At 40.5% G+C, this 13,258-nt stretch overlaps 1 protein-coding gene across 3 annotated transcripts in view; it reads left to right on the forward strand.

Moving 5' to 3' along the window:
• The first annotated feature begins 1,677 nt into the window (after nt 1-1,677).
• Nucleotides 1,678-13,258, forward strand: part of TTC27 (tetratricopeptide repeat domain 27) — a 185,015-nt gene continuing 173,434 nt past the window's right edge. Inside the window, exon 1 of one of the 3 annotated variants that reach the window (XM_010809874.4) lies at nt 1,678-5,654. In XM_010809874.4, coding sequence (XP_010808176.2) covers nt 5,597-5,654 — 58 coding nt within the window. In that variant the 5' untranslated portion in view covers nt 1,678-5,596. 3 annotated transcript variants of the gene reach the window in all.

Consider the following 13,258-nt stretch of genomic DNA (forward strand, 5'->3'; position numbering starts at 1 on the left):
TAGAGTCCAAGTGGTAGTCATCGAGGACAGTGAAGGGATGGAGAGAAAGCAACAAGTGACAGAACTGGGGGAAACATATTTTTTGGTATGAGAATACCTTCAGGATGTTTTCAGGCTGAAGAGAAGGGTAAATGGGGAGGCCTTGGAGAAGGCTGGGGCAGATGCCAGCAGACACAGGGTGGCCTTGGTCCAAGAGCATGTGCAGAAGTTAGTAAACCCAACTGGTCAGTTCCTAAAGCTATTAACTCATGAAGTTGTGATCTTGAGAAATTAAAAAAAAAACTGCTTAAGATAACATTCTAGCATTAAGATCAGCATCTCTGAAATCAAACGTAGAAGGTAGTGTAAACATTTTTTCTTTGATGTCCTATAATTGGATTTGTTTAGAGTAAGATGGATGAGGTGAAACGTTTTAGTCATTGTGTCCACCTGTGGTGAAGGGTCAAGGTTTTTGGTTACCCTTCTTTCCATTGGAGACCAGTACTTTCTAAAACACAGTGAAGATGTTGCAGCATTGAACCACTGCTTATTCACTTTCTGTACTTAGCCTGCTGCCAGTGGCCACAGTCTGTGGGCTGCGACTTGAGCAGCCCTGTGCTGAATAATTCATATGACAGGTGGCCCCTCGTCAGGCATTGCTAACTGCTTATTTATTCCTTAAACCAAAGCTAGTTATTTGGTAGACAGATTTCTACAGTTGCTTTTTTTTTTTTTTTTTTTTTTACCATATTAATAGTTTTCCACAATTTAATGCAGAGTTAATAGGATGGTATGTCCATGAGACTGGTTAGACCGGAAGATTCCAAGATAAAAACAGACAGGCCTGCTGAATCAGCCTAGAGGTGGGAACAGACCAAGTTGCAGACCTTGGTGGAGCTGTGTACTCGGCTGAAGCGGCAGCCAGGAGCTACCACACCAAAGATGGTCAGGACATGGCCAGGCCTCGGGTCCATTTGGTTTGGTTCCAGTAATAGTGATAGTCATACTCCAGTGAGTGGAAAATACTTTAAGATACAAAACCTGAGATTAAACACTTAATTTTCTGGTATCTTCCCTTATATTCTTATTTTCTGTACTTTTCTATATAATTGGTATATTGTATGTTCAATTTTATCACCTTTTTAACACATTACATACTTTTTATCAAAATTAATGGCTTCATAATATGGATATACTTAGCTTCTTACTGTTAGACATTCAGGTTATTTCCGTTTTGCTAATTATAAATAATGCTCTAATGAACATAGTCTATATCTTTTATTTCCTTATGATAAAGCCTAGAATTACCAGGTCAAAAGGTTTGATATACAATGACTTACTGCTTTCCAGAGAGGTTGTATTGATTCACACTTCTAGCTTCAGTTAATGTTCCCATTCGCTGGCCAGCGTAGGTGATTATAATTTTTTAATCAGAATATTTACCTATCTTCATTAAACATGCCTTTTTTTCAACATTGTTTATGTTTATTAGCCATTTGCATTTCTGCTTTGTCAATGATCAGTTTATACCTTTTCCCCATTTTTTTATGTATTGTCTTTGGATATTTTAATATAAATGAGCTACTTGTGTGATAGAATGTTAATTTTTATCATATTTGTCTATATTTTTTCCAGATGGCCCTTTAACTTAATTTTTCTCATCGAAGTTTTAAATTATCATGAAATCATCTATTGATCTCTTCCTTTGTGATTTTAATTGCTTTTTACTCTTTTTTTAAGAGCTCCTCTCTGCAAAGACAAAAGAATCATATATTTTCTAACTGGGATTGATTCCGGTGTTGGTATAAGCCTGGCTGGACATAAATTAGAATGAGCTTAAAAGCTCCCTGCTTCCCACCATAGGAGTCCAGCAGGGTGGTAAGAGTGTAGGGGCCACATGCTTGAGTTTTAAGGTGTACACCAGTTTGAAAGGAAGCTTTTTCCTCTTTTCCTTGCTCTCAGCTTCCTATCTTCTGCTTCTTCAAACTAAAGGGCTGTGCTGAGCCCTCTGAACTTATGCATTTCTTGGACAGAAGAGGCACCCTCTGGCCTTCTTCCCTTAGCCCCTGGATGTGATCCCATGGGCTTCACCAAAAAACGAGTGTTCTTTGCTTTCACCTATATATGTCCCTTGGAGAAGGCAATGGCACCCCACTCCAGTACTCCTGCCTGGAAAATCCCATGGATGGAGGAGCCTGGTAGGCTGCAGTCCATGGGGTCGCTAAGAGTCAGACACAACTGAGTGACTTCACTTTGACTTTTCACTTTCATGCATTGGAGAAGGAAATGGCAACCCACTCCAGTGTTCTCGCCTGGAGAATCCCAGGGATGGGGGAGCCTGGTGGGCTGCCATCTCTGGGGTCGCACAGAGTCGGACACAACTGAAGCGACTTAGTAGCAGCAGCAGCATACGTGTCGCTCCTCAGGTTACACCAGCTGTGTTTTCCAGTGCAGGAAGAGCTTGTGTCAGGCCGCCATTTTGATGGTGAGTTAGTTTGACTCACCTGGTGCTTCTCCAGGGAGGGAATGCCTAACCCAGGGGTGTCAGCTGCAGGCTGCCCTGGGCCACTAGAAGGCCCAGGTCCTGGGATTACACCTCTGCCTGCTGGGGTTCCTAGGAGAGTGATTTGATCCTCTTCACCTCCCTGGCCTCTTCTCTTTTCCAAGGGATAGGTCACAAGGATAGGTACCAGTCTCCCTCAAACTCGCCACCCCCACTCCCCTTCTGTTCCTTGTTACTGCTTTTCTCTAACCTTTCCATGGGTTTTGTTCTTTGGTTTATCTCTTTCTCTGTTTACCTCGCAGTCTGCAAAATTGGCAAACAGCCCCAGAGCACCTCCCATTTCCCTGGAGTCATTTTCATTATTTATGGGGACAAGCTGGAGCTCCTTTATCATGTTGGTGCCCTTTTTCTTTCTTCTTGTTACCTTAGCTCTAACTGTATAAGGTTTTTTGACCAGTTGGCTCCTGTAATTTCTCTGAAGCAAAGAGCCTAAGCATTGGCTACTGAATTAAAGGATATGCTCTTTCTGGCAGTGGTTCTTCAGTATGTGCTGTGTTATTGAGATAATGCCCCTGAAGCACAGATTTAACATTTTCAATATTTGTACGAAAATGAAGATTTATAATTTTCTAGGAATAATCAAACTGGACTCTAATGTGCTGATAATCTTCCTGTGTTTGTCCTATATTATCTATAGAGATTTATCTATAGTCTTGGTATTCTAATATCTAAATCAGCTATAGTCTGATCCTCCATAAGAGCTACAGTACATTCTGTCTGGGAGCAAATCCTGAAATTGTAGGTGTCGTGTCCCATAGAATAAAGAAATAATTCTAATAATGATTCCAAAAAATCAGTCATAGCTTAGGACATAGGCTTATTAGAGATTCTTACTACTTGAATGCTGCTCTTAAACCAATGCGAAAGTTCATTTCCCTTCAAGCTCTTTATACCCTCAAAAACACTTTATCTTTTATTATCTTTCCCCCCACACACTGACATCCTCTTTTTTTCTTAAAAATAGTGAACTTGCTTTCCTTTTTGCTTTTCAGCTAACTTTAAAATTGTTCACTACAAGATTTTATATTCTACAGTCGGGAATGAGGTAGATAAGGTGGCATTATATCAACAAGAATTATTGTCCCATTATTACAGACAATTCTCCCTGGGAGTTAGAGGAAGGACACAATATTGTTTGGTGCTGATATCTCTTGAAGTGGTGTCATTGGGCTGATTTTGGACACTTTTTTTTTTTTTAAGGCAATGTGGATGAGTGTTTCTTTGAAAGGGCCTTCTGCTTGTAATATGTTCCATTATCTTTATATGTAGACTCACAAGTCTTAAAGAAGAAAGCCTCATTTTATTCTTTTATACAGAGAGACAAATTATATGTATTTCTCCCTTGTTTACTTTCTGTCTGGAAGTTAATAACTATACATTGAATTTTTTTTAACTGGCAATTTCATGTATTATTATTTTTTCATGTATTATTTCTGATTGAATTCAATAATTCATGCTTGAGCCCATTTGTAAAAGAGGATATTAGGCTCCCTTTATCTTGGGTCTACTGTAGGATATTGGCCGAAACTTTCTTAAAGTCTTTTTAAAATCTTATTTTTTAAAAATCTTTATTTATTTCATGATTTTGAATCTTTAGGTTAATCCAACCTTAACAAAAAGACTTTGAACTTACTTTATGTAGTATATTTTTTATTTTTAAATTTTACATAGAAGCTTTATTTAAATCTTTTTTTTAAATCCCATCATTCATAAACTTTTTTTTTCCCATCTTAGAGGAGTCTAACAGTTAATTGAATCAATTGGTACAGGTCCAGCATTATAACCTGCTTTAAATATCTTATTCCTTTATCTGTTTTCTTGAAGTTGGTGAAAATCCTTAATTATAGCCCTCTACTTGATTCTTGAGGGTAGTTTTAACTATTATACAAATGTGACTTCATGTCCTAGCCATTTTCCGATGTAATTGCTTTTTTGTTTGACTGGTTTTTGTTTGTTTTTACCTTTTTTTTGGTATTACACAAAAGTAAATTATTTACATTGGGAAAAGAGACCCTAATCAATGAATAAGAAAATGCAGAAAAATAAAATAATTAATTGACAAAAGTCTTTATAATAATTTTTCCTTACATGTTCTGACTGAAATTAAATTTTTTTTTCTTGGCTGTAATCTTTTGATTACCTCTTCATAGAACCATAATTTTTGTAATATTTCCTAAGACTGAATAGGGAGAGAATTCATTATTCCTGCATGGTTGAACAAAGTCTTTTTTATTATTGATGGTAGGAATGCATAAACTTCTCCCATGGACATATACACTATTCATAGTATTCCAACAGGTTTGTGGCCCACCAGCACATAAATTTTGTATTCTGTGGTTCCCATCAAAAAAGAGGGGTGAGAAGGGGGTTCAAGAGGGAGGGAAGATATGTATACCTATGGCTGATTCATGTTGATGTATGGCAGAAACCAACACAACATTGTAAAGAAATTATCCTCCAATTTAAAATAAATCATTAAAAAAATTATGATGGATTTATAGTGATACCCATTCTCAGTGTGAAAATCAAGTATATTCCTGATAGGAGTGGATTTCCGTTTTGGCCAGGAATTGATGAGGATTGAATCTTCTCACAATTTTACGTTAGTCTGATTACTGGAAGAATTTTACATAGCTTCTGGTTGTGTGCACTTCAAATCTTGTTTTTCTTCCATTATCCACCTACTTCTGGTGTTGAGCAGCACAGAACTCATTCATTCATTTCATTCTAAGATTGCCAGCCTTCATTTTTTCACAGTAGGTCAGTACCGAGGCTGTAGGAATATTCTTGGAAGCCATTCCTACACTGAAGTGGTTAGCAATAGCCACAGAAATGACTGCATACTCTATAAATCTATCTCACTAAACCAAAGTTAAACACGTCCCCATCTCAGTTTCCTGGATTCCCCAGATTCCCACAGCCACTCTAGAACTACCTGCTTAGAGAGGAAGTGTATCTGAGTGAAAGATTGAAGCTAACTAATTGACATGACAGTGTCTTCCTTTTTTGACTGCAGCTTGTGGGATCTTAGTTCCCTAAACAAGGATTGAACCCATGCTGCCTAAAATGGAAGTGCTGAGTCCTAATCTCAACCACCAAGGAAATACTGAAGGTAACATTTTTTTTTAAGTTGTATTAAGATATATTTCACATACCATATAGTTTACCCATTTGAGGTATACAATTCAGTGGTTTTTAGTATATTCACACGTGCAACCATCACCACAGTTAATTTTAGAACATTTTCATCATCTCAAGAAGAAACCCCGTATCTTTTAGCCATCACTGTCCTCTCTCGCCCTGTTCCCTCACCAGCCCTAAGCAATCATTAAGCTACTTTTTTATTACTTTTGCAGATGTTATGCAGTCTGAGGATCAGGTTGTTAGGACTACATTGTTAGGACCCTACCCAGAGCCTTGAGAGGGGCCATAAACCTTAAGCTGCATTAGCTTTGTGGTTTATCTGCCTCTGTACCTTTATTCTACCAAAATCTGTATATGTGGTTCCCTGTTGTTCACAGAGTTGATTGGATCTACTAGAGTATGTAAATTTTTTGTGAAAACTGGGGATAAGGAGGAGTTCATTTGGAAAATTAAGTAAAGCTGAGTAAAGCAAAAGAGTAACCCAAGGAGTTGGGAATGTTACGAAGTCTGTTAGACTGTCTTGGAGTTTAAATTGTTTTGTTTTGTCTTTTGGGAGGCCTCACTTTTTCAATAAAAGAAACCAGTGTTGTCTATGTGCTGTTCTGTCTCCTAATTTTTTTCCAGAATGCCTCTTAAGCATATTAATTGATTCTTCATGACATATCAAAAGCTCCCCATGATGCCATTGTTATTCCAAGTTTTAAAAGATTAAATTAAAAAAAGTTCTTCCGTTTATCAAAGAAAATTCAAGAGTTAGGATTGTGGTACAGCACTATGTAAGAGGCAGAAATTCTTCCAGGAAGAAGTTCAGGCTCTGACGTAGACAAACCTGTGACCACTGAGAAGAGAGCAGCGCGGTTGGTTGGTGACTGTCTCACGGTTTCCTTTGTCAGAACATCAGTCACTTTGAATGAGGGCCCACCCTCATGACCTTATTTTACTTTAATTCTTTAGAGACCTTGTCCCCAGATACAATCACATTTTGAGGGGCTTCTCACTGCGGGTAAGACTTCAACATAGGAATTTGGAAGGCCTACCACAATTCAGTCATAACATATAGTGAGGGGTTGATGTAAATAATAAACAGTTTACAGTAGGAATAGGAAGGAGTTTTATTTGAGCCAAACTGAGGACTATTGCTTGGGATACACAGATTCAAGAAGCACGTGAATTGTGTTGACTACAAAATGGGGAGACTTACACAGGCAAAAATCGAAATGTTGCCTAAGTTGTTAAATATTAGGATCGGAGCTGGCAAGAATGGTGCAAGGACTGATTGGGGTCCAAAATGATGGCATATTTACAAGGGGGAACTTATGGCATATGATTGCATCTGGTAGCTGCTTCTGATCATTTTTTGAAAGTGGCTGGTTTGATGCAGTCAGAACATTCAGATTCGTTGTTGATGTAGGAACATGTCTGAAACCACACCCACAATGGCCACCTGGCTTTGCTTTGAATGCCTGAACCACAGTTAACTCCTTTTTTATTTTTGTTGTTCAGCTGCTAAGTCGTGTTGGCCTCTTTGCAGCCCTACAGACTACAGCACACCAGGCAGGCTTCCCTGTTCTTATGTCCTGGAGTTTGCCCAAGTTTGTGGCCATTAAGTCGGTGATGCTATCTAACCATTTCATTGTCTGCCGGCCCTGTCTCATTTGCCTTCAACCTTTCCCAGCATCATTGTCTTCTCCAACGGGTTGACGCTTCACATGTGGTGGCCAAAGTATTGGAACTTCAGCTTCAGCATCAGTCCTTCCAATGAATATTCAGGGTTGATTTTGATTTTCAAGTGATCTTAACTATGTCATCAGAGGGAAAGTCGTGCTGGCCAGGCACAGTCTCTCCCAGCAGAGCGGAGTGTTGATCTTAATGGGTTTGTGGCAGAGTGGAGTTCAGGGTCTGGGAGACTTTCTGAGGAATCAGGAATTGATGTCTTCTGAGGTATGACTACCTAGTTGGTACTCTTGTTGGTTAGTTGGCCCTCAGAGGTGTGTTTATTTGAGTGAATCCATCCCTGACAGGAGGACTTTCAGAAGCAAGAGGCTAACACTGATTGGATGGCTACAAAGGTCTATTCTGTGAAACAAATTTTCATTAATTGAGTAAATAGGTTTGGTGATTGGCAGAACGGCCATTCTTTCCCTAAGTTTTTGGGGATGTTATTCTCAAAAGTGGCTCTCATATGTCCCAATTTTCTCCTAAAGTGGCCAAATATCTTAGTTCTAAAGGAATTTGTGTCACTTTCTAGCTGGTTGACAGATTTACACTCTGAATCCAAGTCAGTGATATTTTGTTGAGGAACAGAGGTTGGAGTCATCCTGGTTCCTCAGATCACTAGTCATGTGGCCTCAGACAAGCCACATGACTTCTCTGAAACTCAGTTTCTTCGTCTGTAAGGAAACAATAACGGTCTCTCTGTGTTGTTAGAAGTATCAACAACATAACTTAAAGAAACTGCCTAGCACACTATGTGTGGTACACACCAGTTCATGGTTCTTATCCCTGGCTTATTAGACTCGCCTGGAGACCTTTAAAAACTCCTGAGAATAGGAGTCTCCCCACTTGCCAGAGCTTCTGAGTTAATTAGGGTCAATTCCAAATAGGTGATTCCAAAGTCCCAAGGTGGTTCTGAGGCCAGCCTGATTCAAGAAGCATTAGTGACAGCCCCAAGAGGGCTGCTGCTCTCTCAACCCACTCGCTTCTGTTTCCATTAGTTTGCCCCTGAACTTGATGCCCTTCCCAATTTCTCTCCCATAAGCCTGAGAAGAAATAGCCCTCCCTATGCCATATGTGTACAACTGTTGATAGGATGTCTGTGGCTCTGATATATCTCTAAAGTGATATATATTTTTTTTGTTTAAGGGAAAACTGGTATATAACATTATATGTCTCAGGTATACAGTATTTAATTCGACATCTGTATACTCTGCCAAGTGATCACCCCCCAAAGTCATTACCATCTGTCACCATGCAGTTGAACCCTTCCCCCCACACCTTAACCTCTTTCCCCTCTGGTAAACACCAATCAGTTCTCTGCATCTATGAGATTGTTTTTCTTGTGTTTATTTTTTTGTTTAGATTCTGCATATGAGTGAAATCTTATATTTGTTTTTCTCTGTCTGCCTTCACTTAGTATAATATCCTCAAGTTCCATCCATGTTGCCACAAATGGGAAGATTTCCCTTTTTTTAAATATTCAAGTGGTATGCTAATTATATATATATATTTATATATACATCACATCTTGTTTATCCATTCATCCATTTGATGGACACTTGTTTCTGTATTTTGGGGATTATAAATAATGCTGCAGTGAACATAGGGGGTCTATATATCTTTTCAAATTAATGTTTTAGTGTTTCTTGGATAAATACCCAGAATGAAATATCTGAATCATATGGTAGTCCTATTTTCAATTTTTCGGGAATCTCCCCGTTCTTTTCCATAGTGGCCGCGCCAATTCACACTCCCACCAATAGTGCACAAGGGTTTCCTCTTCGTCACATCCTCTATAATACTTGCTATTTCTTGTCTTCTTGGTAATAGCCATTTCAAGAGGTATGGGTTGATATCTCATTATCATTTTGATTTGCAGTTCCCTGATGATTAGTGATACTGAACATGTTTTCATGTGCCAGTTGGCCATGTGTATGTCTTCTTTGCAAAAAGCTGTATTCAGGACCTCTGCCTATTTTTTTAAATTGGTTTGCTTTTTGTTGTTGAGTTGTATGAGTCTTTATACATTTTGCATATTAATCCTTTGTCAAGTATATGGTTTGTAAATATGTTTTCCCATCCAGTAGGTTGCCTCTTCATTTTGATGATGGTCTCCTTCACTGTGTGTAAGCTTTCTAGTTTGATGTAATCCTATTTATTTATTGTTGCATTTGTTTCTTTTGCTTTTGGAGTCAGAACCACAAAATATTGCTAAGACCAATGTCAGTGGTGGTAGTGGTGGTTTAGTCACTAAGTCGTGTCCGACTTTTGTGACCCCATGGACTGTAGCCTGCCAGAGTCCTCTGTCCATGGGTTTCTCCAGGCAAGAATACAGGAGTGGGTTGCCATTTCCTTTTCCAGGGCATCTTCCCAATGCAGGAATCAAACCCAGGTCTCCTGCATTGTAGGCAGATTCTTTACCAACTGAGCTAGGAGGGAAACGATGTCAGTCGATTTACCGCTTTTACTTTCTCCCAGGAATTTTACAGTTTCAGGTCTTAAATTCAAGCCTTTAAGCCATTTTGAGTCAATTTTTGTGTGTGGTGTAAGATAGTGGTCTACTTTCATTGTTTTGTACGTGGCTGTCCATTTTCCCCAACACCATTTATCCTCTCTATTGTATCTTCTTGGCTCCTCTGTTGTGAATTAACTGTATACATGGGTTTATTTCTTGGTTCTCAGTTCTGTTCCATTAATCTGTGTGTTTTTTTATGTAAAGTGGCTATCTTTTTTTTGTATGTGAAGTGATTACCATTTTAATACATGAAAGTACATGTTACATTGATCACATGGATAAGAGAAGTGTCTTCAGATCCAAAACTGGAATTCAGAAGACAGGGAGACTGGAAGGTACCTTGTTCCAAACTGTAAAAGGACAATCACACTGAAGTCTGCCTATAACATTTGCAGGGTTGTGAAATACATTCTATAATACTTCTTTGAGAAATACATCTTCAGAGCAAAAATGTGTGTTAAACTATATGTTTATATAAGTGTAGCAGCAGCAGCAGTCATCAGAATAATTAATTAAAATAACTTAGTGGGCATTGGAAAGGCTAGTAATGTTTGGAGAGGGCTTCCAAGGTGGCACTAGTGGTAAAGAACCCACCTGCCAATGCAAGAGACATAGAGACGAAGGTTTGATCCTTGGGTCACGAAGATCCCCTGAAGGAGGGCATGGGAACCCACTCCAGTATTCTTGCCTGGCGAACACTATGGACAGAGGGACCTGGTAGGCTACAGTCCATAGTGTTGCAAAGAGTTGGACACAATTGAAGCAACTTAGCAGGCATGTGATGTTTGGATAAGTAATGAAATAAAGATATACATAATTAACATTACATGTTTATTCCATAAAATATATTTGTCTTGCCTTTACTTCTATAAAATCATCAATTATGTTTTAATATTTGTATTGGTTCCTGAAGATGCTCTAGAAAATTACCACAAACTTGGTAGCTTAAAGCAACAGATGACTGGGGACTTTTCTGGTGGTCCAGTGGTTAAGAATCCACCTTGTAATGCAGGGACACAGTTTTGATCCCTGGTTGGGGAACTAAGATCCCATGTGCTCTGGGGAAAGATCCCACAGTGGAAGACCTGATGCAGACAAAATAAATAAATACATATTTTTTTTTAAAAGCAACACATATATTCACTCACAGTTCTTAAGACCGTAAGTCCAAAATCAAGGTGTCAGCAGGACTACTGTCTCTTTAAAGGCTCTAGGTGAGAATCCATTCTTTGTCTTTTCCAGTTTCTGGTGACTGCCAGCATTTGTTGGCTTGTGTATGCATTACTCCAACCTCTGCCTCCATCTTCACGTATTGTTCTTGTGTGTGTGTGTGTGTGTGTGTGTGTGTGTGTAAAATCTCCCTCTGCCTTTCTCTTATAAGGACACTTATAAGTGCCATCTCTTAGGACAGGACTTTGAGCCCATCAGGTTCATTTTAAAATCCTTTTTCCAAATCAGGTAACAGGGATTAAGACTTGATATCTTTGGGGCAACTAGTCAGCCCACTATAGTTATCAAAGATTTCCTGCTTCTATTAACACTGACTAAAGGATTATAAAAATATTTTTTTATTTGAAGTATATAAAGTTTAAATGCATTGTTGGCCAGAAACAAATAGACTGCCAAATAGTGTTTCCAGCAAAGATAGGTTTATTCAGGATCATCAGAGAATTGCATTTTGGTACCCACAACCATGGCAAGTCATGTGTAAGTTCTCCTTTCTGATCTCCGATCTCTATTTAATTGAAATATATATTTGTTACTTTTTTACATTTCCTTCTGTTGATCAGGATCTTTCTCTGAAAGTCTCCCTAATCAACAGTCAGGTTTTTTAGTTTCAGTGGGTTTTTGTTCCTCTATGACAAGAAGGAGCTTTCTGGGGTGTAGAGCCTCAAGTCAGAGGGAAAGTAAACAGATTGGACCTTCCTCTAGTTGCAGGGAGCATGGGCTTCTCTCTAGCTGTAGTGCGTGGGCGTCTCTTTCTGGGGGCTTCTCTTGTTGTCAAGCAGGGCCTCTAGGGAATGGGAGTCCAGTAGCATGGGCTTAGTTACTCCATGCCATGTGGAATCTTCCCAGACCAAGGATCATACCCGTGTCCCCCTGCATTGGCAGTCAGTTTCTTAACCACTTGATCACCAGTTAAGTCCAGACAGAGTTCTCATATGGAATTCACTGGACTCCTCTTCGTTGGGTCTCTAATTCCCTGAAGTGGTACCTCAGTGTTGGTAGTAAGGGCCCACGTGCTTTGGCAGGACCGACTAAGGCTTTCATCAGGTAGTCTGGAGGGTTCTGACCTAAAGAGAAATCAAAGCTGCAGTCTTTCCAATTATACAGCAGCTGGGCAAGACCGAAACTGTGATCTCTTCCACTGGCCTCCTGGCCGGAGAAGGCGATGGCACCCCACTCCAGTACTCTTGCCTGGAAAATCCCATGGATGGAGGAGCCTGGTAGGCTGCAGTCCATGGGGTCGCGAAGAGTCGGACACAACTGAGCGACTTCCCTTTCACTTTTCACTTTCATGCATTGGAGAAGGAAATGGCAACCCACTCCAGTGCTCTTGCCTGGAGAATTCCAGGAACGGGGGAGCCTGGTGGGCTGCCGTCTACGGAGTCACAGAGTCGCACACGACTAAAGTGACTTAGCAACCGGCCTCCTGGGTGGGTGGTGCAGGATGACTCCACGCCCTCCACTCCTTCCACAGCTCAAGGTTACGCCTCTGGGGTCGGGAGTGAGGGAACCAAGGCCCCTCCCCCAAGTCCCGTCCCTTTCCCCAGCTTGGGGCGGGGCATCCTCACTGGGCATGCTCGGTACTAAGGGCTCGTGTTGGTCTCCTAGGCGGAAGCAGGTTCAGCGAGTATGCGTGTTTTTCCCAGGGTTCTCCGCGCTGCTGTTATGGCCGCCTCCTTGTTCCGCTATCTGCACATGGTGGTCTAGGCTTTGTGTTTACACGACCTGTCGCCACTAGTCGTCGGCCTCTTGGTCGCTTTTACTTGTACTTTCTTCTTTTTGACACCTGTGTGACCTTCGTAGGAATCTTTTGGCTGCAGCTATGTCCGGGGTGATGTGGACCCCGGAGCTGGCAGTGCTGAGGGGCTTCCCTACTCAGGCTGAGCGGCAGCAGTGGAAGCAGGAGGGAGTCGCCAGTTTGGGTGAGAGGGGGGAACGTGCCAGGAGGGACTTACGCCGCCGTGAGGACTGTGGGGAGAAGAGGTGGCTGGGTTTTCATCTCTCCTGTATTTTTTTCCTACCCAAATCTACCTGATTTCTTAAGGCTTCAGGTTGTTGCATCCTTGACCTGGTGGGCGTGGTCTTCGGGTTCCGTACTTGTCTTCACCCTAAAT

Source organism: Bos taurus, chromosome 11, assembly GCF_002263795.3.
Source record: "Bos taurus isolate L1 Dominette 01449 registration number 42190680 breed Hereford chromosome 11, ARS-UCD2.0, whole genome shotgun sequence".
In the NCBI taxonomy this organism is placed as follows: domain Eukaryota; kingdom Metazoa; phylum Chordata; class Mammalia; order Artiodactyla; family Bovidae; genus Bos; species Bos taurus.